We start from the raw sequence: 23,294 nt of genomic DNA, 5'->3' as shown, positions 1-23,294 counted from the left end.
GAGAGAGAGGTTGGGGAGGGGGTGGAGGTGAGGAAGGGAGGATGAGGCCTGGAGCCCAGTGGGACATTGGGGAAGATGAACTTCCATTGACGTTTGCCCATCCATAGTTTTATGGGAGGATTTATTGAGTGTATCTGACAAGAGAGGATCCATGGCGGGCTTGGCAATTAACATCACACAGTAGCTTCTTAATAAATGTTTCCTGGAAGGATGAATGGAAGGATGAATGAATGGCTATGTGAATGAAGGAAAAAACTGTGGCTCCTCACTGAGTGTGTTTTGGCACATCTGGCAGACCCCCTACTTGCACTCAAGCCCACCCCTATCCCCTCATTCCCAGCACAGGGAGCTACAGCTCTGTGTGCTTCTCCTTGGCCTCCATCAGCTTCTGGATCTTCTGGGGCAGGGTCTTCGTCCAGAACTGGAGCCTGTGGGCCTTCAGGGCCCGGCCCACTGCAGGTTGCATGTTCAGCTGCAGGTATTGGTCCTCCTGGTCGAACGTAGGCCAGTGCGACAGACCTTCACCATTGGGGTTCCTGTAGAGAAGCCCTCCCAGCAGGCAGGGCGAGGGTCACTCTGAGCCCTACGGAGCCTAGGCCTGAGCACACTGACTGGGGGCAAGCAAGGCAGCCAAACAGGCCAGGTGGGCATGTGGAATGAGAGGGGGAGGTTTCCAGATGTAGGAAAGAAGCTACCTCCCACTAGAGTGTCAACTCCACCACGGGGCAGGGCAACCTTTGTCCTTCCCTGAGAGAAGGAGGCTCTGCCGGTAACATAGCACTGCCACTCCCCCTCCAGGTCACCTGGAGATGGAACCAGTGTCTAGCACCCACAGGGCCCCTCTCTGTCCATGTGGGTCCTGGAGCTGGGGAAGAGGCTATCATACAATTAAGGACACATGTATGCTAATGAGGTCACCACAGACCAGCAAAGCCTGGATGGGTTCAAGACCCCCATGGGGGCTGAAGTAGGGGTGCAACATCTCACCCGTTTCGAGCAAAGTTGGCCCAGTACTTCATTATCTTTCTGCTTAGCAGCCACTCCTCCTCAGTCACCTCAACTACAGAGAAGAAGAGGACAAAGGCCCAGGTCAGGGCCAACCTCAGTCTAGCACACGGGTCATTGCCCCCATACTCACCATCCCAGGTGTAGCTTTTCCCTGGCTCTTCCTCTGCCCTCCCAGCACTGGCTCTCTGCCTGCTCCCCCACAGTCTTGTGGAGCCAGGCCCTCTTCGTACCCAAACCCTGCATATTCATCCCAGCTTCTGGCTGACCCAACGCTAGGCCCATTCCTGACCCAGAAAGCTCCCTTCTGCCTTCTGACGCTGGAAAGGCACTGAAAAAACTTTGAAATGCCCCCCTCTGCACCCATGCCAGATACCCATGGTCAGGGTGGGGAGAGGTGGAGGGAGCACAGGCCCCAGTCTGAAGAGTCTTGGACTGCAATTCTAGCTCAGCCTTTCTAGCTGTAAGATCTTGGAAACATGATCCTCTCCTTTCTCTGAGCCTCAGTTTCCTCATCTGTACAGGGAAGGCAATCACCCTCACTCAGGGACCCAGCCATGGTCCCATCCCACATCCTGGAAAAGAGGAGCCTCTGAGGGACCTCGCCCAGGAAGACTCACTGTAGTTGCCCCAGAAGTAGGTTCCGAAGACAAAGAGAACCTCATCGCCATGGTCCGCCTTCACGTGGGGTGGCTTGATGTCCTTGAAGAGGCTGGGCCGATGCTGGAACTCGTAGAAGTAGACAGGGGCACGGGAACCTAGGCAGGTGGGGTGCACAGGCTGTGATGTGGCAGCCTCTTACCTGGAGCTTTCCTGCATCACCCATGGTGACAAGATAGCTAGGTCCGAAGCTGGTTGGAATCTGGATAGTGGATGAGGGAGCCCCAGGCTGGAGTAGGGGCAGTGGGAAGGGCCTGGGTTCAAATCATGGCCTTGCAACTTCCTAGCTTTGTGGTCTTGGGCAAGTCACTGAAGGGCACTGAATCTCAGTTTCCTCATCTGTAAAATGGGGAAAATGTCTGTCTCTCAGATCACCTATGAGGATTTACCAAGATGAGGCAACATCAATGTCTGGCACCCAGGGGCCCAATAAATAGATGTGGGTTGGGCCCTGGACACCAATAGACTTCACCTGGGACCAGCAGCTCTGAGCCACCCCTTGCTGGTCTGACCTTTAGTTACAGATATACTCACGCTGAAAATATGCTACTTGGAGTGCAGGGATCACGAATATGGAGTCCTCCATAATCTCCTGGAACTGGGTTTGGAGGGTCTGGGGGTCCTCACTGCCTCCCATGTATTCCTCCATCACCAGCTCACCAAACTCAGGAGGCAACATCTAGCCCAGGTGGATCAGGAATAGCCAGGTTAGGCAGGCTGGCAGGGGCAGGGAGGCAGCAGGGGCAGGGTTGGGGAGATGGACCCTGGGATGGGATAGGAGATGAGGGTAAGAGACCAAACTTTGGGTGGCCCCAGCCTTTGTTCATGGAGGATGCCACATGGCCTGGATATCTGAGGAATGGGTTTCCCCTGCCTCAGGACAGGAAAGGAGCCCTTCTGCATTGGGATAGGACTCCGGGAGCCTCACCATCACTGCTGCTGTTTTCTGTAGAAGAGCCTTTATGGTCTCTCTGTCCATTTCCCTCTGGGTGTCCAAGGTGCCCACGCCCTGGGGAATGGGGGAATCTTGAGTTGGGGGTAGGATGGGCCTGGACTAGGAAGGCCTGATGTTCCCTCCCCCCCGCACTGGATGGGCTCCCCAGCACCTGGGGGCTTGGGGCTAGGTCTCACCGAAGGGAGGAGCCAACCATACTCATCATTGTTGACACCAATGATGCTGGGTACAGGTTGAAAGTCGGCAGAAGCCAGCAGCTCCTCGGGGTGCCTGGGCAGGAAGATCCCATCCACCATGCCAGGGATGATCTTGAAGGCCTGAGGGAGCACACAAAGTCAGGTTGTAGACATTTTTTGATGCCCTCTGAGTGACTTTTAACCCTTCCTGGCTCATCCCAGGATGCTCACCTCCCTCCCCCGCCACCAGGAGGTCCTATGTCTGGCTTAGCATGGCCTGGCCTCAGTTTCCCAGCCAGGGCTGTGAGGACATGAAGGCATGGAGATGGAGTAACTTGCCCAGGGAGTATGAAGGGTACCAGGCTTGCCTACCCCACACCTATTGGCTCCCTTCCTCCACAGCCGTGGCCATTCAGCCCAACCTTGTTGATGGCCAGAATCTCCTCTTCACTCTTGTCCCGCAGGCAGTGCACCAGGGCCTCTGAGTCAACCTGACCACAGGCAGACAGGTTGGCCACCGTCTGGAAAGAGACCAGGCAGGGGAGAGAGGTTTGCCCAACGCCCAAGTTGGAGGCAGGTGCACCCCACATCTCACAGAGTATCATGATACTCAGCCTCTGTGACGGCAGAGGTCTGTGGATTCTGACCCTTGAACAATCCCTGGATAGGCAGCACTTTCCAAGGTACTCTGATGGCAGGGGAGTCCTTGTTATCCCCATTTACCAGACAGAGTAATGGAAGCTGAGAAGTAAGAGATGAGGCAGCAGGTCTGGGCTTCCCTCAGTTGGGGGCACTCACTTTGGAGACCACATCAGATGAACTGGCAATGAGGTTAGGCAGCAGAGCCACGCCACTCTCCATGATGGCACGGTGGAAGAGTCCTTGGGACATGGGGGACACGACGTGCGAAGACACACTTGTGCCACCCGCAGACTCGCCAAAAATGGTGACACGGCCAGGGTCGCCTCCAAAGTATGCAATATTCTGCTGGACCCAGTGTAGGGCGGCCACTTGGTCCAGGTAGCCCCAGTTGCCAGCTGCATGCTTGTCTCCAGTGCTGAGAGGTGGCAGGGATAGGGGTCATGAGGCTGCCTGGCTCCACTCAGCCCACGTTGCTCAGCCCATCCCCAGTCTCACCTGAAGAAGCCCAGAACACCTAGGCGGTACTGGATAATGACCACCACCACATCCTCGAAGGCCGCCAAAGCGGAGCCGTCATACATGGAGGCCATGCCGTGCACAAGTGCACCACCATGGATCCACACCATCACCTGGGGAAACCGAGGCACAGATGCTATGTGGCTCCCACCCAGCACAAACTCCACCAGGGCTCCCATCTAGATGAACCACCGCTTTGGTTCTGTCCACCCAACCACATAGACTGAACTCAAGCAGGACAAGGTGGTGTCTTCATGACCTGGGTCAAAGGCGGCTCAAGTTCTACCAGGAAAACTAGGCCTCCCATACTTTGGGGCCCGGCCCATCAACCAAAGTCTAGCTCCATTTCTCCCAGAACCTTCTCTGAGGTGGAAAGAAAAGGGGTGTCTCTTTGATCATGCCACATGCACATTAATTAAAAGTGGTCTCCATTCTCAAGGGCCTGATGGATAATCCATGGCTGACGTCTCTAGCTGCCTGCAAGTGCAGCCCTCAGGCACCTGAGTGGGTCTCCTGGGCATGAATTGGTTGGGTGAGTCCTGGGTCCATCCCAGGGCCACAGCTTCTGACCTCTGGCAGCAGCCGGGGTCCTGTGACCCCATGCCCAGGGGTGAGCTGCTCACCCTGGGGAAGAAGCACTCTCTCGGACCCAATACTGAGAAGCTTCTCTACAGGGCCCACACTGCAGGGCACCCAGGCTGATCTTGTCCTTTCTAATCTTCCTGCAGAAAAAATGTCCTCCCACTCCCTAGCCAGCTGTGGCTGGGTACTCACAGGCAGGTTGGAACCCTGGTGGGTATGGGCAGGTGTGTAGACACTGAGGTACAGGCAGTCTTCGGATGTGGAGGTAAAAGGCAGGGACTGATTCACCAGTTTCTGAGCTATTGAATTCATTGTCGAAACGTCCTGCAGACACCTGGTGGCCGTGGCAGGCAGTCAGTCCAGGGAACATGCTGTGGCCAAAACTAGATGCTGGGCCCAGATTTGCTCCCAGCCACCTCAGTCCCCCTTCCCCTGATACCCTACTCATACATGGTCCCTACCAAGTTACAGGCCACAGGCTCTGGGGAAGCTGGGACAGAGCCCAGTCTTCCAGGCAGGCCTCAAGGTTGTGAGGGCCTTGGATACAAATCCTCCCAAGGCTGGGAAATCTTGACTCTTGGCCGTCTTTATGACAACCATTGGTTATATGTATTGACACTCACCACTGTACCCCTGTACCCAGACAGGCCTGGAACAGGGGAGTAGGCCACATGCATATGTTGCCTGAATGAACGGATGTTAACTTCTCATGAGAAGGGCAGTGGGACCCCCCTCATCCCAAGTCCAGATGCTTAGGGAACCTCATCACTCCCATACAGTTTCCTCTTGTAAGAACATACACAGCCCCTTGGCCAGTGGTACCTGGCCCTGTTGGTTGGCACAGTGACTGTGGGGAGTGGGGGTTCCTCACTCCTCAGGGATCTGCAGTATCTGCTGCTGGAGTCAGGGACTCCTACAAGGTTCACGGAGCCACCTTGAACTCCTCCAGGAGACAGCCCCCCTGGGGGCAGAGAACACATGGCATAACTAGAACGTAGGCAGATGTGTGTCCCTGCTCCTCTCATCAGCACCTGGAGCTAATGCCCTTGGAGCACCAAGCCCTGAGCCTGGGAAAGTTACTTTATCCTTCTGAGCCTCAGCATGCTCATGAGAAAAATGCTCGTGGGAATCCACCAGACCGAGAGGGAAAACTGGCTGTGGGGGTTTAGATGAAATGAAAACTGCAGCCTGGCCCAGAGCTCAGAATACCCTCCACCCCAGGGCGTGGAGTTCCCTGGACCCCCTGCTTACATGGCTGGGTGTGAGGTCCCATCCTTTACACCACTCCAAGATTCAGGGGGCTCAGGGGGCGCAAATCGCAGTCGCCCTAGAGGTGGCTTGGCAAAGGGAATTCCCAGGAAGGTGTGGACCCCCACATCAGTGCCCTTCACATACACGAGGCTCCCCTGCACCTGCCCCGTGTATGTGGTCCGGATGGGGCTGGCAGAGTCCTGGCCTGTGGACAGAGAAATGGACATCAGGGTTGGGTCTAGCCAATGAGCCATCCTTCCAAACTATTAATGTTGCTGCCTCCTTCCCATCCTCAGCTCAGCTCAAGGGACCCTGATGTACAAACACTTGCTTTACAAATTTCCTGCCTGTAACCCTGGCCTCACCACACTGCCTTCCCTAGGTCCTGCCCCCGCCTTTTCCGCCAAGCCCGGTGAGGCCCCTTGGGGTTTGGCATCATGGTTTAGTCCTCAGAGCTTCAAACAATGGTTACATGGGCTTGATGGGGTGAGAGGTCCTTTCGACTGACTGTGTGCCAGGTGAGATGAGGCAGCAGAACTGTGGGATGTGGACAGTCAAGGTTCCTGTCCTTGGGAATCTCATGCTCCAGGCGGCAAGACATGACATAAAGACAGCATCCTCCAACAGAGAGTGATGTTACGAGGACAACAAAAGAGAAGTGTAGCTGTGAGTAGAACTAAAGAGCACAGCCTGCCCTGCTATGGGTATTAGGGAGGGAGGAAGTGACTAAAAGTCACCTAAGGGAGAAGGAGCCAAGATTCTCAACAGACAAAGAATTTCCACAAGTGACTAAGAAATATACCAGCTGCGCATATTTGGGGAAAGACTATGAAATGGTGAAAGAATATGTTCAGAAGGAATAAGGAAGACAACTAAATGGTTCTCTCACCAATGAAGAGATGTTCACCTCACTTGTGCTAAGAGAAATGCACATTGAAATCTGACTGGGATGACAACAATTTATTTTGTCACAGAAAGCAAGACAATCAGACATTGTGTGTTTTCTATTGAAGTCCACAGCACCACATATGAATTAGTCTTGCCCCCAAACAAAACAAAGCAAAATCTAAAACCCGAATTGGATCAAGCCTCTAGAATATAAATACAAGTTTACAGGCATATAAATACAAGTTATACAGGGGACAGAGAAACAGTTAAAAGACACCATGGGATGTAATCAGTTAAACCCAAACTCGGGGATGCTCTCTAGACAAACAACTGGTTTCTTCCACACAACAACAAAATTACAAGGAAAGTAAAGAGAGAGGCAGAGGAGGAATCTGAAGATTGAAAGAGACTCACGAAACACATCAAAAAGACAGATAATAACAATTGTTGGTAGGGATGTGGAAAAATTGGAACCTTCATACACTGCTGGTGAGAGGGTAAAATGGTGCACGTGCTTTGGAAAACAATCTGGCAATTCTTCAAAGGTTAAACATAGAGTTACCATATGACCCAGTAATTCCACTCCTAGGTATAAACCCAAGAGAACTGAAAACATGTCTCCACACAACAACTTGTACATGGAATGTTCACAGCAGGATTATTTACAGTAGCCAAAAAGCGGAAACAATTCAAATGTCCGTCAACTGATAAATGTATCATATCTACACAATGGAATATTATTCAGCAATAAAAAGAAGTACAGAACATGTTACAACATGGATGAACCTTTAAAACATGACGCTCAATGAGAGAAGCCAGTCACAAAGGACCACATACTAGATGCTTCCTTTATACGAAATGTCCAGAATTGGGATATCCATGGAGACAGAAAGCAGGTTGATGGCTACCTAGGGCTGAGGTTGGAAGTTGGGGCTGGGGGGAAAGGGGAATTGATGTGGTAAACTCTGCGAATATACCAAAAACCATTGAATCGCACACTTTAAATGGGTGAATGGCATGCTATGCAAATTACATCTCAAAACTGTTATTGAAAAAAGAAATACATCTACCAATTTTCAAAGTATGAGCCTTATTTGAATCCTGACCTTAAAAAAAAACCCTGTAAATATCATTTATGAGATAATATGAAATAAGAACGTTTGACTAGATACCTGATTACATTAAGGAATCGTGATACAGATTCCTTTTCTTTTAGTAGAACAAGATGAAAAATTTACAGATGATCTGATGTCTGGGATTTGCTTCAAAGAATGGTGCAAGAGAGAGGTAGTGGTCCAGACAAAACTAGATTGCCCAGGTCTTGATAATTGTTGAAGGTAGATCATGGGTACATTGGGTTTGTTATATTAGTCTTTCTGCCTCAGATGGAGAGCCCCTCTGTGCTGTGTAGCATTGAGCAGCCCAGACCCTCTCTGTTTCTCAGGGTGCAGGGGGGTAACCAGTCAGGCTAGTAGTTCCCCTGGTGGTGGTACCTCCACTGGCTCCCACCTCTCTGGTGCCTTCCCTCCTGCAGGCTTAGGTTCTGCCTCTGCAGAATTTGGCAGATCTGACCCTGGTTTCATAATAAAAAGTAAAAAACAAAACCAAAAAAGAGCCTCAGGGTTGTATACTATCCTATACCTATCAGATCAACACGAATCAATATGGTTGATGCCGCCCGGCATGGGTGAGACCAGAGTCAGGCTCCCCAGAGGGCAATAGAGCAATGCCTTTCCAAGTCAAAAGGCCCACCCCTCTCCCCAGTAACACAAAGTTTACACACAGTTCCTTGCAGCAAGTGATGTCTGTCAATGAAATTCACTGCTGCCACCTGCCTCTGATGCCTGATGTTTGTTATAGTGAAGGACAAAACCTGCCGAAATGTCCCTGATCAGAGGCCAGTTATATCAAGGACGCTTCCTCCTTGAAGAGAAGCCCTTCCATTAAGCTGTAGCAGGAAGTTCTACTATACTGGGGTGTGGGGAGGTGATCCCCTGTCAGGAAGTAGAAAAGCCAGGCACCAGAAAGGGGGGACGTCTGTGACCATTTAGGTGAAAACCAAGGATGTACGCATACATCCATTCTTGGGTAAACTCCTGGCCAGGGGTGGAAGGCCCTGGGGACCCTGAGGGTCCCTGTGGAGGAGCCTGGACTCAGTGGGGCAGGAGAGGGTCAGACCCATCACCTATGCCCTCATATGGCGTGTCAATATTTCCTTCTGAACCATAGGTCCAATCCAAACTATTAACATTTTTAAAGGGAGGTGTTAGCAAGACCTAGAATATCACTCTGCTGTAAGGTCTCTGTGACCTCCAAGAGCCTGGTCAGCTGCGGGCAAGAGCAGAAGCCCCGTTGGGTGGACCATGGGGGAGGGATGAGTGCGGCCATGTCTGGGCAGATTCGACCGGAAGGGAGACAACAGTCAAGTCGCACAGGTAGGGCTGGTTTGAGTAAGAGGGTCACTCCCCGCAAGAGGGGTCCCAGGAGCTGCGAGGGCCCGGGCACGGTGCCCGCATATCTTAAAGTACAAATAAGGGCTGGGAGAACCCAGAGTTGCACAAAGGGCACATACCTTTGCCCTGGAGGCCAATGCGTTCCCTTCCCAGGGGCGGTGCTGGGCTGAAGCGAAGGCCTGGGAGGCCGCTGCGGGGGGCGGGGGAGGGGCTTCCGTAGTGGGATTGCCCGAGGGCCGGTACCCTTGCATGGGGCCCCTTTGGATGGGGACGCACTGGGTGCCTGGGCACCCCTCTGGCCAAGGGCGCAACACTCAGAGCCAAATGGCGGCAGAAAGGTATTATTATTGCTGTTGTTGTTACCCACGGGCAGCGCCAGCTCCATCACAAACACTAGAAGAGAAATGTCCCGAATTCCCCCCAGCCCGCCCGGGTGCTCCTTAGACTCCTAGGGCTGGCTGGCTGCTCGGAGTTGTGTGGCCACGGCCAGCCTTGACCCGCTCTGTGCCTCAGGGTCCCTGCCCCCTCGCCGTTGGGATGCGTCGGGGCGGGAGCTGTCGTTCTCCAGTGGGGCCCACCTCTCTGGTGCCTTCCCTCCTGCAGGCACAGGTTCTGCCTCTGCAAAACTTGGCAAGTCTGACCCCAGTCCCTGTCGCCCCCTGCGGGAGCCTCACCCTGACCCGGGACGAGGAGAAGCAGAAGCCCACAGGCCACGGCGCTCAGCCGCGCGCGAAGTCCGTCCAGCCGCATGGCGGGCTCGCAGGTCGTCTTCCTTTTTCGCGCTCCCGACTGCAGGCACGCGGTTTTTCACCGAAGGGCTGCCCAGGAGCCGGTCTGGCCACCGGTCAGGGAGTGCCTCGCCCAAGACTGGAGTTTGGACTGAGCAGGGAACAGGCGGGGTGCGCGGAGTCCGGGCCGCGGACTTGCGAGTTGGGCAACAGAGCGGAACTGAGCAGGCACTGCCCCTTTCTCTCTGCCCGGGCCCTCCGAGGCCTTCTTGGAAGGGCCGCGAAGCTTCTTCAGCCCTTCCGCAATACCAAGAACCCTCTCTTCAAACCTGCGTTCATTTTCCTTATTGTCACAGGCTTGGCAAGGGTGTTCAGGAATAAACTGTGATTGGGGAACCCAGGAGAGCTTCCCTGAGGAGGTGCACGACTAGGATTCCCATAGATGGAGAAATGGTAACGACCTTCCTTCAGGGGGAAGGGAACCGCATGAGGAATCAGTTGCTTGGGTCTGCCTTCAAGGTCCTTCATCTCCTTACTCTCCCTGGTCTGAGGGTCTCCACGGGCCCCTTCCCTACTCGGCCACAGTCCGCCTTTAAAATGCACATGTAACTGTGGCACTTATCTTAAGGACACTCCCAACCCCACCCCGTGGCTTTCCCTCTCCCCACCTCCCGCCAAGTTCTAGTTCACGGTCATTTATTCATTTGACAAACATTCAAAGAACGCCTGCTCTTTCGCGCGCTGGGGGACCTGGCAGGGCAGTGCCGGCCCAAGATACAGCGGGGGATGCAGGCGCGTCACCTGGAGGTTCTGAAACACAATGAACTGTGCCAGGATTGATGCAGCTCTGGGCACCGGAGCGCCCGCCCAGCCTAAGGGGCAGACTTCCCGGAGGAAGTGGCGCCTAAGATACGCCTGGCTCATTCTCAAACCGGTCTTCAGTGCCCCCGAGAACCAGCCTTGGCCTCCGCCGACCAGCAGGGGCTCGCTCGGCCCAGCGCCGCCGGGGTCCCTTCTCTGTGCCTTTGCTGGAGCGGTCCGCATTTTCCCGGGTTTACACACAGAGCACGCTGAGGCCACCGCTCCCCGCAAACCCGAGTGCCGGGAGGGACGCATGTCCCTTGCGCGACCCCGTCGCCCTGCCACGCCCCCCTGCCCGTTCCCCGGAAGTGCGGCGGGAGGAGCGGAAGTGCCCAGCGGCGGTGGCCCGCAGCGGTTCCGCGATGGTGGGCGGCGGCGGGGCAGGGGGCGGCCTCCTGGAGAACGCTAACCCGCTCATCTACGAGCGCTCTGGGGAGCGGCCGGTGACCGCGGGCGAGGAGGACGAGCAGGTTCCAGACAGCATCGACGCGCGCGAGATCTTCGATATCCGCCGCTGCCGGGCGCGGGCGGGGTCCGGGGCCTGGGAGGGGGCTGAAGTGACGACCAAGAGGCGGTGGAGCCGATGCAGGGCCGGGCTTTCCCGGCACAGGGTTCTGAGTGGGCAAAGGCGCAGAGTCCCCTTTCCTTCACTTGCCACATCTGATTCGCTCCATCAATGACCCGGAGCATCCCCTGACGCTGGAAGAATTGAACGTCGTAGAGCAGGTCCGGGTTCAGGTGAGTCACTCCCGGCGTCCGAGGGGAGCGATTTGCTCGGGAGAGTCGGAAAGGCTCGGCTGTGCACCAAGGGGCGGGCGTTTCTCAGCTCACGGACTCCTTAGGGGATCTTTGGAAGGGGGGCTTGTGCCCATTTTGTGGATGAGAAAACTGAAGTCTGTAGAGGTTAGACGACTTGTCTGAAGCAACAGACTAAGAAAGGGGGCTCAGGTCTGGGACCGCCACGAGTCTTGACATTCCCCCTGCAACCAGGTGAGTGACCCCGAGAGCACAGTGGCTGTGGCCTTCACACCCACCATTCCACACTGCAGCATGGCCACTCTCATTGGGCTGTCCATCAAAGTCAAGCTTCTGCGATCCCTTCCCCAGCGTTTCAAGGTAAGCTGGAACTGAGCCCTGGGGGCGGGGCCAGCGTGAGTATCTGCTAGTGAGGAGGATTTGGAGAGCTTGAACATTGACCATCAGAGGGAGGCCTGGAAGGATCCCAACTAGCAGAGGTGAACCTGGGAGGAGGCTTTCCAATTGAATGGGACAAGAATAAAGGCCTGAGCTGGAATGTGCAGAGAAGTAGCGAGGAGTGTAGCAGGAAAGGCAGTAGGGAGCTGTAGATAGGTTTGGAGCAAGGATGGGGCCCAGGCACACCTTGAAGTCACCAGCAGTTGGCCAGGCCTTTGGGTAGAGATGGAGTGGCTGTGGGTGGGCTTGGGGTGTAATGGAAGAGCCAGAGTCCAAAGGCATGATTAGGAAGAAGGATCAGGAGGTGGTGAGTCGGGGAGAGAGAAGAGGGTAGAACAGGTGGGTGAGTGCTCAGGCCTGGCCTTTCTCCCTCCCAGATGGACGTGCACATTACACCAGGGACCCATGCCTCAGAGCATGCAGGTACGTGTAGGCTGACATTGGGGCATTGGCCCTGAGGCTTCCCCTGGCCATGGTGGTTTGTAAGGCAAAGTGGCTGGGGGGGGGGGGGGCACTGGGTGGGTGACTCTGCAGTGGAGGTGGCAGCCTAGAGTGAAGCTTGCCTGACTTGACTTGGGTCTTCTGTGCTTACCATGTTCTCCCACTCCCGCCTTCTCCCTCTTCTCAGTACACAGGACCAGGGTGTCAGGCTTTGTAGTACAGGAGGCAGGCAGACATGAACAGCCAGGGGAGGGGCCCCAAGAAGGTGGGTTAGGTGTGGGCTCAGGTGGTTGGGGTAGCCTGATGGAGGCTTGGGGTCCTGGGAAGGAGAAGACAGGAGGGTCTTGTTGGTGGGGGTGTATGTGTATATATACACACAGACTTAAAGGTGAGGCTGCCAGCAGGCCTGGCTTTGACTCTCCTTCCTGACTCCTTTCTTCCCACCCAGTCAACAAGCAGCTTGCAGATAAGGAGCGAGTGGCAGCAGCCCTGGAGAACACCCACCTGCTGGAGGTTGTGAATCAATGCCTGTCGGCCCGCTCCTGAGCCCACCTTTTTGCCCCCAGCCCCATCCAGGGCTCATGGCCTTGTTTTCTTGAATCACTGAAAATGAGAAACTAACATTTTGCATTTTGTAATAAACCCTTAATTTATATTTATTTCCCAGTGTGTCTTAAGAGTCTTTCATCTTGGTGGGGTCATTCCAGGTTTGGGAGGAGGGAGGTATAGTGAGTGCCTGTACAGGCTGGATCAAGGGAGTGCAATTCATTTTTAAAGTTTCTCCTGATGGTTTGATTAGGAAAAGTTGCAAATATACCAAAAAATGGAAAGAGTAGTGTAGTGAACACATCTGTATACCCACCATGTAGATTTAATAGTTGTCAACATGTTGCAACATTGGCTTTATTTATCTGTGTGTGTATAATATAAATAAATTTGAGAGTAAGCTGCAGACACATGACATTTCACTTCTGAGTACTTCATCCTGTGTTTCCTAAGCCTTTATAACCACAGTTCTCTTATCTCGCCAAAGAATGAACAATTCCCTAACACCATCTAATATCTAGTCACATATGAATTTCCCCAAAATGTCATAGGTTTTTTTTTTGTTTTTTTGTTTTTTTGTGTTTTTTTTTTTGCTGAGGAAGATTTGCCCTGAGCTAACATTTGTGCCAATCTTCCTCTATTTTTTTTTTAGTATGTGGGCCTCTAGCACAGCATGGCTGCTAAAAGAGCAATGTATGTCCACGCCCAGGAACTGAAACTGGGCTGCTGAACTTAACTGCTAGGCCACCAGGGCTGCCCTCATAGTTGTCTTTTCTCATGTTGTTTTTTTTTCTGAGGAAGATTAGCCCTGAGCTGACATCTGTTGCCAATCTTCCTCTTTTTTTGCTCTAGGATGATTAGGCCTGAGCTAACATCTGTGCTAGTCTTCCTCTATTTTATTTGTGGGTTGTCACCACAGTATGGCTGACAGTGGTGTAGGTCGTTGCCTGGGATCTGAACCCACAAACCCAGGCCACTGAAGCAGAGCATGCTGAACTTAACCACGACACCACAGGGCTGGCCCCCTCACAGTTGTTTTTTTTAATTAGGCTCCAATCAAGGTTCATGTATTGTATTTGGTTGTTATCTTCAGCCTCTTCTAGAACTGTCTCCCCACTCCTCACCTTTTTATCTTTCTTGACACTGACTTTTTGGAAAGTCCAGGGGAGTTGTCCTAGAGAATTCCCACAATCTGATCTGTTCCTTTGCTTCCTGTAGACTAGAAGTTGATTGAGTTCAGGTTTGAGTTTATTAATGAGACCCTTACCCAGGAGTGTTGTATGTATCCTTCAGCATCCACCAGTAGCTGTGTGATGCCAGCTGGGGCCACTGTTGGTGATGCTCAGTCTGGTCCCCTGGTCAGGGCAATGACAGCAGATTTCTCTGTTGAAAGGAACCTGAAGCACCCTCTCCACCAGCGCCCCAGAGGTGTGTGTCAGTCCAGGCGGTCAGTTCTGGGGCCTCTGCCTGCCCCAGCCATGTGCCCAGAGCACCGTTGGTCACCAGGACAAACCATGGGGCTTAGACCTTGGCTCAGCCACTTAGGAGCCATAATGCCGTGATTCCCTGCTGCAGTTTCTTTCCCTGAGGATATTAAGAAGCCTTGCCCTGCCCATCTCATCCCTGCCGAGGCTCAGATGTGACTGTGGGCAGAGACTCCAGAGGCCTCAGCAGGGAGCCCAGGCACTTGACAAAGCTGTTCTTGAGGGCCTGCTGACAATATTGAGCCTGTCCTGGAGTAGGCATTGGCGGAGGGCTTTACGTATACTACTCAGTCGGTTAACCCTCCATCCAGCCCTGTGTGGCAGTTTCTATTCTTTATTGTCCCTATTTTGCAGCTGAGGAAAGAAGCTCCTAGAATAAGTAATTTACTCCCCAAGACCTCCGGCTAGGGAGTAAAGAGGAACCTAAGCAGTTTAGCAGGTACAGCTCAGCTGGCAGGGGGCGCTGTTGCCTGAATGGAAGGGCCTATGCCCACCCCCAACAGAGTGGCTTCACTACCTAGTGACCAGGATCTGGCTGTCCAAGCTCAGAGGTGAAGCCATCAACACGTCGCCCAGTTTCTTCATGTGTGATGTGAGAATAGTCGTGACAATTCCTTGGGACTGCTCTGTGAAGATTTAAAATGGATCTGGGCCCATTTTCAGGTGATCTTCTAGGCATGTACCCCTCAAAGCCACAGATGAAGAAGCTTAGTGCTCCAGAGAGTGCTCCCGCCCCAGAAACCTTCCCAACCACCAATACCCCACTGTGGGCTTCACCACACGTGCACCTCTGCACTGACAGCCCCCATCTGTCTAAGGTGTCTGTGGTGTTTGTGTTCAGCTGGGGATGGGCGGTCATGGGGGAGACAGGTGTCGCTGAGTCATTCAGCTGGCCTTCCTAGCAGCCAGGCATCGGTGGGCAAGGGACATCAAGCAGCTCATATCACAGCTGGTGTATCAGATAGTCCCTTTGTCAGTCTTGACTCATCTGTGCGTGGCCCCTGGCTGCCTCCAGGGACACCATCTGTGAATCCTGGGCTAGCGCCCAGGGAACTTTCTGGAACTCCAGCTGCTGTCTGAGGACACGGGTATGGGGTAGAGGGTGAAGTTTTAGTTCCCTGAAGTCCTACACCAGGTGTGTCTGGCTCTGCTATTTCTGGCCTATGACTTCTCAGGCCTCGGTTACCATGTCTACAAAATGGGAACAACAAATCATTGCCCAGGAGATCGACTCAGGGATTAGATGACATGTATGGACATGAGCACAAGGGCCTGGCACACAGTAGTACAGGTCAGTGGAATGAATGAATGAACTAAGCCTTAGAACAGAACCGAGCAACTGGGCCATGTTGGCTGTTGTGTGAGGAGGGCTGGGGATACAGAAACCCAGCCAAATTCTCTTTGCAACGTTTCATTACCTGAGGGAGGGGGGAAGGATGTGGGGGAGAGGGGAGAGGTATCTGCATCTGCCCCTTTCTGGGGCAGACCACTGTTCTGGACAGAAGGGAGCAGAAGCAGGAGAGAAACAGCAGGAGAGGGCCCACAGATTCATTCAACCTGTCCCATCCAACAGGATGATAATAAAAGTGTTCTTCTTGAGACATTACTATATGCCAGATATGTGCCAACCACTTTACCTCTGCATTTCATGTTATTTATATCTTATAACAACCCTCCTGAAGACATTATCCCTGTTCTACACAGCAGGAAGCTGAGGCTCAGCCAAGATAAGTGGGCAGAGGTGAGACAGCTAGCAAGGGGCAGAGCTGGGTTTGAAGGTTGGGCTGTCCTAGGGGTGTTCCAGCCTCAGTTTGCTCCTTCTGGGCAGCCCAGCCCAGCCCAGAGAGCTGGGAGGACTAGGAGGTGGGAGTGGGGTTGTCTCAAGGTCATGTCCTATTCTGGGTTCCTGGGGCCCCTGGCCATACCTATGCTTGTGGCGAATGAGTCTGGCCTGTTGGAGAATGGCTGGGGCCTGAGTGGCCCAATGTGGATGCAGTTCCCTTGGCAATGAGGAAACACTGCTGAGGTCAAGAGCTCAGATTACCAGAGGGAAAACCCAGCCCTAATTCCTTGCATGGCTCCCTTCTGGGAAGGGCCACAGCTACCCCCGACACCTACCCTCTGCTGGACATCCAGGGGCTTTTTCCGCAGCAGGGTCATGTGTGAGGTGGGTGGGAGGGGCCGTAAGAAGCCCAGCCAGGATTCCTGCTGGGAAGTGGTTTGCAGGCTCTTGAGACTTGCATCCTCTGACAGGAGAAGTGACCCACAACTCCTTCTTCCCACTGAACCTTGTCCAGGAAGCTTAAGCCGGCATTGGTTGCCTAGGCCTTCAAGATACCCAAGGCCATGTGAAGGACACAAATGGACAAGAAACCCCTCAGTCCAGCCCTTGCCTACTTTGGGAAGCCAAGTAGGCTTAGAAACCAAGCCTCCCCATTACATCTCCTCCTCTCTGTGCCCCTGCACCCACCCTAGGTCTGAGGAGGGGGTGAGCTCTGCGTAGTGGTGGCTAATTACCCCCTCAAGAACCAGAGGGGCGTGCATGAACCCCCTAACACTTACCTAGCCAGGCCCTCCTCACTCCAAGACCCCCTCTGATGTTGCCAAGGAAACTGATAGAGCAGCCAGAGAGCCAGACCCAGGTCTCCATGACAACCTACAACAGCTCACCAGGATCCATCCATCTGTGATGTCACCTGAGCACTGAATGGATGTCCACCACCCCCGCTACACTGTCACACTCAAACGTCAGAGTCTCATAGCAGGTCCTTGTCACAAAGTGCCTTACAGCCTGCCTGCTCCTAATCTTCACAGACCCCAGACATGAGCAAAGGGGGAACAGGTCATACCCAATTTATAACTGGGTACTGTGAGGCTGGGAGGGAGGCAAGACCCTGGAGCCTGGAGACAGAGTCAGAACTAGAAACCAAGCCTCCCCATTACATTTCCTTCTCTCTGTGCCCCTGTGCCCACCCTAGGTCTGAGGAGGAGGTGAGCTCTGGGCGGTGGTGGCTAATCACCCCCCACATACTCTACACCTATGCCCCTCCTGGATGGGAGTCTGAACCTTCAGGCCTTGCGTGTGCCCCAAACAGCAGGCCCAGTCTGGGGCTGGAGGGAAGGAGGGAGACATTGAAGACTCTTAAAGTGGCTGGAACCAGCCCTGAACCTGGTCCAGTCCCACCCCTACCCGCTCCTGCTGGCATCTGACAACCTGTCTGCCAGGAGTTCCTCAACTTTGGGCAACCTCCAGCCCAGGAGCGGAATGAACAGGGCCAGGGCCAGGGCCAGGTATTTTTAGCAGTTGCTGGCAGTTGCCTGGAGGGTGCTGGGGAGTGAGGTGGTACTGAGTTCCTCCTTTCCCTTCCCTAGACCTGTATTCTGTCCCCAGGATTCAAGGATGCACCTCTACCTGCGATAGACAGCCAGAGGGCCTCCCTTCCTTGCCCTCCTCTCCCCAACTGCTCTCCAGGGTCCCCAGGAGCTCATGGGGTGACACTAACCCTTACCCCAAAGGGCAGGCTCACTGGGTAGAATCTTCAACTCCCCAGGGCAGGGAGGAGAGTGGGAAGGACTTGGTGTTGAGGCTAGGAGCCCAGATCTAGGGCTGCTAAATTCTAGCTCAGATATGGGCCTCTGGGGAGTGGGTGTCATGGGCAGAGAAGGGTGAAGTCTGTCCAGCCTGTAACTGGCCTGCTGGCTTGGGCAACAGGCCAGGACTGGGGGAGAGGGAAGGGAGAATTCACTTTTAAAGGGCCAGCCTTATTCTTACCTAGGGGGTCGTTGGCGCACTTGGCTGGTTCTGCCTTCCCCCTTGCCCCCACCCATGATGGCACCCTCCACTCCCATCCCCCTTCCCCGCACCACTCACACACTCCGCCTCATTCTGCCTCCTTCTCTGCCCCCCACCACACACACACACACACACACACACACACACACACTCAGACCCAGGCTTTGTCTGGAAAGCCTGCCCCCCCCCCGCCCCGCCCTGGTGGGTGTGAGGTCCTAGGAGGAGGGTGGGGGATTCCCCTGGCGGGGGAGGGGGACCGACACGTCAGCCCCCGCATCAGCGTGGACTGGGGCGAGCGCGGGGGTGGGGGCGGGGGCGGGGGCGGGCAGAGGCTTAAATAGGCGGCTCTGGAGCCCAGACCCAGCGCGGACTGAGAAGGCGGTGGCTGCGGCAGGGTCGAGTGTCCGAGCCGGCGTCTGCGAGTGGATTGTATCCGAGCCCGGGACCTAGTTTTGACCGTGTCCGTGTGCGAGTGGGTGAGTGTCCTGGCGGAGCGGGGTGCGGGTGGTCGCACTGTCTGGGTCGCGGATGGACGAGTCGGGAGGCTGGGTCACCAGTCAGGGCGCAAGGCCCTTCACGGCTGGGAGGGGACCGCGGCAGGTCCTCGGCCCCAGCATCTTGCCTGACCCCGAGTCAGGCAGGCGGGCCCGGGGTCCAGCCTCCCGCTCCATTTCCACTGCGGCTTACGCGGCCATGCCGATTCCCGTTCCACAGACGGCGTCAGACGCGATGACTCTGAATGGCGGCGGCAGCGGAGCGGGCGGGAGCCGCGGCGGGGGCCGGGAGCGCGAGCGCCGTCGGGGCAGCACCCCCTGGGGCCCCGCGCCCCCGCTGCACCGCCGAAGCATGCCGGTGGATGAGCGCGACCTGCAGGCGGCGCTGGCTCCCGGAGCTCGGGCAGCGGCTACAGCTGGGCCCGGACCCCAGGGTCCGAGGCTGGACTGGCCCGAGGGCTCTTCCGACTCGCTCAGCTCCGGGGGCAGCGACTCAGACGAGAGCGTTTACAAGGTGCTGCTGCTGGGGGCGCCTGGCGTGGGCAAGAGTGCTCTGGCGCGTATCTTCGGTGGTGTAGAGGATGGGCCTGAAGCAGAGGCTGCAGGTGAGGGCTGGGACTATTCACGCGAGGGGAGATCGCAGGGTTAGGACTGGGGTCCGCAGGGCTAGGGACCTGGTTTAAAAACAACAACTAACATAGGATTCTGAAAGCACTTTCAGAAACATGCGTCTACTTACCCATTTCACAGATGGGGAAACTAAGGGAGAAGGGACCCGTATTGGTAGGGGAAGATATGCCTAGAGTAGAAGGCCCAGGGCATTCATAGGATAACTCTGTAGGATGGGGACAGGCATCCCTCCCTGCCAGAGCTGGCAAGAACACAGCCAGAAGGAGTTTCTACGACAGGAGCCCTAGGTGACCAAGGCCCCCAAGAGATGTGACAGTCACTGTTCTAACAAAGGCCACTGTGGTTAGAGCTGCCCGGGGCACAGGCAACAGGAGGACAGGGCCACAGGAGTGGCCACCCGGGACACCCAGCTAGCTTGGGGAAGGGGTGTCTTGGTGCCCTCCACCCCCTACTTCCCAGCCCTGTCACTTCTGTTGCCACATAGCAGCCATCAGTGGAGGGGAAGGTTAGGGGGGCTCTGGGGAGGAGTTGGAGGGTGTGGCCAGAACAGGAAACCTGGCGCATGGGGGGCAGTAACAGGTAACCTGACTCCGGGTCTCCCACCTAGGGCACACGTATGATCGCTCCATCGTGGTGGACGGAGAAGAGGCATCGCTCATGGTCTATGACATTTGGGAGCAGGTGGGATGCAGACTGACACCCGGGGCAGGGTGGGAGGGGTGGGTTGGTGGTAGGGGCCTGCTGAGAGTGACAGCTTTGTAGCTGTCACATGAGGACTATTGGGTAGATGTGTGCATGTGTGTTTCCTAGGATGGTGGCCGCTGGCTACCAGGCCACTGCATGGCTATGGGAGATGCATACGTCATCGTGTACTCAGTGACAGACAAAGCAAGCTTCGAGAAGGCCTCAGAACTGCGGGTCCAGCTGCGGCGGGCACGGCAGACAGACGACGTGCCCATCATCCTAGTGGGCAACAAGAGCGACCTGGTGCGCTCTCGTGAGGTCTCTTTGGATGGTGAGTAGGGAGCGGGTAGGAAAGGGGGGGCAGATCCTGGCTGGGCTGTGGTCCACTCAGTCTTGACTCAGCTCGAGTCCCTGGGGATCGTCAGTGGCTAAAAATGTTCAGGAAGAAAATTCGAGGTGGAGACAGGGAGAGCTGCTACCCTCCCACAGGACTCCCAAAGACTTGAGAGTGTTGGGGAAAAGACCAAACGCTCTAGGGAAGGTAGAAGCTTCTGGGCGCTGAGCTGGGTCACCTCCTCTCCTGTCCTCTTTGGCCCTGGCTTGACAGATGAGGGGTGAGAAGAATGCAGGGAGCTGGGCCGGGGGTCAGAGCCTGGATTCCAGACCCAGGCTAGTCTTGGTGTAGGCTTGCCCCTGGAGAGGACCCTCCTCTCTTGGGCTCAGCATCCTCCTCTGTTGCCCCTAGAACTGAGCCCCTCAGAGGAACCTAGCAATGACTTGGTGACATCCCCCTCTTTCCACTGGTCATTCATTATGATATAACAGCAAACCACAAAACACTAAGCTGTCCAACAAAGTTCTCATTTACCTGTGTTGACTACTGCGGCGCTTTTATTTACATATCAGACTGCAGATTATTTCAGTAAATAAGTCTCCTTTTGTGGGCCTTTGTGAGCTCCTTAAACACTGCGCACTCTGCCAGCTGGGTGACCCAGTCATGCCCGGGACCCTCTATATAGGAGCTGGGGGTCTCTGTGTTTTGGGGGAGGACCCAGGGCTCTCCCTTCCCTTAACCACAGATTCCTGAGTGGTAGCTGCCATGGGGTGGCGAGGGTTTGAGTGGGCTCCACACCCACCTACTCTTTGTTTACTGGCATGTGTCTGTTCCCACCTACACCAGAGGGCCGGGCCTGTGCCGTAGTCTTTGACTGCAAGTTTATTGAGACGTCGGCTGCGCTGCACCACAACGTCCAAGCGCTGTTTGAGGGTGTCGTGCGCCAGATACGCCTGCGTCGGGACAGCAAAGAGGCCAATGCGCGTCGGCAAGCTGGGCGGCGAGAGAGCCTTGGCAAGAAGGCAAAGCGCTTCCTGGGCCGCATCGTAGCCCGCAACAGCCGCAAGATGGCCTTTCGCGCCAAGTCCAAGTCCTGCCATGACCTCTCGGTGCTCTAGGCCCCACGGGCACTCACTGCGTTGTGCAGAGTGATGGGCAGATTGGTGGGCTGGCCCAGCCAACGCCCCAGGGGCCTCAGGGCTGGCTCAGACTCTGGGCATCCCCCACCTCATGGTCATGGACAGACAGACAGTGCTGCCCAGGGAGGTGGCTCCCAGTGGCCATTGAGGGCTGGGCCCACAGAGATGCGTGTGCAGGCCCATGTGCGTCCCAGGCAGCAGCCCGAGCCCAACCCATGGGGCAGGCCTGTGTGTGGGGAGAGGACTCTGCTTTTCTCCACATCCAGGCGTGCATGCCCTGGAGAGAGGCTGTTCAGTGCAGTGGCTATTTGTTTACATGCAGATTTTTGTAATAAAGACTATTTCCTGATAGATCAGGCTGTTGACTCTGTGTTTCCTCCTGTCTGGGGGCTGCAGAAGCAGGAAGGGTTCCCTAAGTTGAGGCATGGTGACTCACTGCTTCACTCTAGCGTGTGGCCTAGACTATCTTAATGTTGGAGCCTAGATACAGCCAGCTGGCTTGGGGCCTGCTTAGGGGTCCCAGCAGCAGGAGGAGACCCACATCTCTCCCAGCTCGCTCTCCAGATTCTTCTTCTGTGCTGGGGCCTGGCATTGCCCAGCTGATCAAAGGTTCAATCACCCCACTGTACGTAAGGGAAACTGAGTCTGCTCGAGGGACCATGCCCTGCCCTGGGTCTCATGGCCAGGAAGAACCCAGGGTCTGGCTTCCAGGCTGATGTCTCTGCCCTTCTCTCTTCTGAGAGGCTGGAAATCTCCTGAGGTGGGGGCGCCCTGGAAGACTTCCGAGACTCCCTGGCTGGTTGGTTAAGGGGGGATGAGGAAGCCACACTCAGGCAGACTTGACTCCGGGTGGCTCCCCACCTCCCAGCTGAGGCTGAGCTTCTGAGGGGGCCTCATGGTTCTCTCCACTCTGTGGGGCCCAGCCAGAGCATCCCATGCTCAGCATTGGCTAAAGTCGCCTCGGTGTGCACGGGTCCCTGGAGCCCTCCCTGCGTGGAATGAGAGGCCCTGCATTTGTGTGGGAGTGTGTGCATGTTGGCTTACAGCTGGAGGTGTGCCTGTCTCCCCACCACCCGCACCTGGGAGGGGAGCCTTTCTGGGCACAGGTGCCTGCAAGGAGTTGACCTACATGGTCTCAGGAGCGAGCATCCCCCTTCAGCAATGGCACATGGGGAGCTGAAACACTTTCCCGAGATCACCCAGGAGGAAGTAGCTGAGTGGCAACTGGTATATAGGTCTGCCCATCTCCAGAGCCTGGAGGCAGCCTGGAGCAAAGTAGGGGACACTTTTTGAGAAGGTTCCGGACCAGAGTCCATACATTTCTTCAGTAGTTCAATTTGTTCATTCCACAGACCCCTGGGAGCCCTCACCACCTGGTAACAGCACCAGTTATAGTTATAGTTGTTCAACAGCAGGTTTGAGGGCTGCTCCTCCATGTGTGCGACCTCTGTGACCAACCCACATGACCCCCAGGGCAATGTTGACCGCTCAAAGCAGCCGCTGCTCCCTACTCCCATCCCCCAGTGTACTCTGAGGCACGTGGAAGGCATGGTTTTCTTAGAGCAGGTGAAGGTCCTGGGGCCTGAAGAAGGATTCAGACCTTCCTGGCTCTGCCACTTATTGGCTATGTGACCCCGGGGCAAACCACTCAACCTCTGTGCCCCAATGTACGACATACGGACCATGTCCCCTTCAGAATGGAGTGAATGGAATTTGGAAATGTGCTTAGAGCAGTGCCAGGCACATTGTAGGAACCTGACACACCTAAGAGCCTTTCACCATCCCCATACTGCTCTGCTCCAGGCTGGGGTGCCTGAGTGACCCAGAGGCAGGCACTC

General features: G+C 55.2%; 3 protein-coding genes across 4 annotated transcripts; 2 read left to right on the top strand and 1 right to left on the bottom strand.

Moving 5' to 3' along the window:
* Nucleotides 1–104: 104 nt before the first annotated feature.
* CES2 (carboxylesterase 2) lies at nucleotides 105–10,073 on the bottom strand. Its single transcript, XM_070612098.1, has 12 exons — nucleotides 9,803–10,073; nucleotides 5,788–5,992; nucleotides 4,729–4,870; nucleotides 3,934–4,067; nucleotides 3,595–3,853; nucleotides 3,219–3,317; nucleotides 2,797–2,937; nucleotides 2,594–2,674; nucleotides 2,200–2,344; nucleotides 1,626–1,763; nucleotides 988–1,060; nucleotides 105–536 (listed from the first exon to the last, which is right to left on the bottom strand). Exons 1-12 carry the CDS (start codon nucleotides 9,876–9,878, stop codon nucleotides 350–352), a joined length of 1,680 nt encoding a protein of 559 aa, XP_070468199.1. The 5' UTR covers nucleotides 9,879–10,073; the 3' UTR covers nucleotides 105–349.
* A 545-nt stretch (nucleotides 10,074–10,618) lies between these two features.
* CIAO2B (cytosolic iron-sulfur assembly component 2B) lies at nucleotides 10,619–13,011 on the top strand. 2 transcript variants are annotated; one of them, XM_008509137.2, is made up of 5 exons: nucleotides 10,619–11,221; nucleotides 11,376–11,455; nucleotides 11,708–11,833; nucleotides 12,289–12,334; nucleotides 12,801–13,011. In XM_008509137.2, the coding sequence occupies exons 1-5, from the start codon at nucleotides 11,080–11,082 to the stop codon at nucleotides 12,896–12,898; spliced, it is 492 nt and encodes a 163-aa protein (XP_008507359.1). In that variant the 5' UTR covers nucleotides 10,619–11,079; the 3' UTR covers nucleotides 12,899–13,011. The 2 variants fall into 2 exon arrangements, with proteins under 2 accessions (XP_008507359.1, XP_070468200.1); XM_070612099.1 differs by lacking the exon at nucleotides 12,801–13,011 and adding an exon at nucleotides 12,540–12,794 and having other exon boundaries at nucleotides 11,022–11,223; nucleotides 11,378–11,455.
* A 5,486-nt stretch (nucleotides 13,012–18,497) lies between these two features.
* RRAD (RRAD, Ras related glycolysis inhibitor and calcium channel regulator) lies at nucleotides 18,498–21,807 on the top strand. The gene is made up of 5 exons (XM_008509126.2): nucleotides 18,498–18,651; nucleotides 18,890–19,274; nucleotides 19,907–19,980; nucleotides 20,110–20,314; nucleotides 21,164–21,807. The coding sequence occupies exons 2-5, from the start codon at nucleotides 18,905–18,907 to the stop codon at nucleotides 21,433–21,435; spliced, it is 921 nt and encodes a 306-aa protein (XP_008507348.2). The 5' UTR covers nucleotides 18,498–18,651; nucleotides 18,890–18,904; the 3' UTR covers nucleotides 21,436–21,807.
* The last annotated feature ends 1,487 nt before the right edge of the window (nucleotides 21,808–23,294 follow it).

The sequence above is a fragment of the Equus przewalskii genome, chromosome 3, assembly GCF_037783145.1.
Source record: "Equus przewalskii isolate Varuska chromosome 3, EquPr2, whole genome shotgun sequence".
In the NCBI taxonomy this organism is placed as follows: Eukaryota; Metazoa; Chordata; class Mammalia; order Perissodactyla; family Equidae; genus Equus; species Equus przewalskii.
This window is presented reverse-complemented; position numbering and strand designations above follow the sequence as displayed.

Coding starts and splice junctions, on each gene's coding strand:
- CES2 (XM_070612098.1), bottom strand. CDS start 9,878: ATGCGGCTGGACGGACTTCGCGCGCGGCTGAGCGCCGTGGCCTGTGGG. Junction 5,993..9,802: donor TCTCCTCGTCCCGGGTCAGG/GTGAGGCTCCCG, acceptor CTCTGTCCACAG/GCCAGGACTCTGCCAGCCCC. Junction 3,854..3,933: donor GGTGTTCTGGGCTTCTTCAG/GTGAGACTGGGG, acceptor GCCACCTCTCAG/CACTGGAGACAAGCATGCAG.
- CIAO2B (XM_070612099.1), top strand. CDS start 11,080: ATGGTGGGCGGCGGCGGGGCAGGGGGCGGCCTCCTGGAGAACGCTAAC. Junction 11,224..11,377: donor ACGCGCGCGAGATCTTCGAT/ATCCGCCGCTGC, acceptor CACTTGCCACAT/CTGATTCGCTCCATCAATGA. Junction 11,456..11,707: donor TAGAGCAGGTCCGGGTTCAG/GTGAGTCACTCC, acceptor CCCTGCAACCAG/GTGAGTGACCCCGAGAGCAC.
- RRAD (XM_008509126.2), top strand. CDS start 18,905: ATGACTCTGAATGGCGGCGGCAGCGGAGCGGGCGGGAGCCGCGGCGGG. Junction 19,275..19,906: donor GCCTGAAGCAGAGGCTGCAG/GTGAGGGCTGGG, acceptor TCTCCCACCTAG/GGCACACGTATGATCGCTCC. Junction 19,981..20,109: donor TCTATGACATTTGGGAGCAG/GTGGGATGCAGA, acceptor TGTGTTTCCTAG/GATGGTGGCCGCTGGCTACC.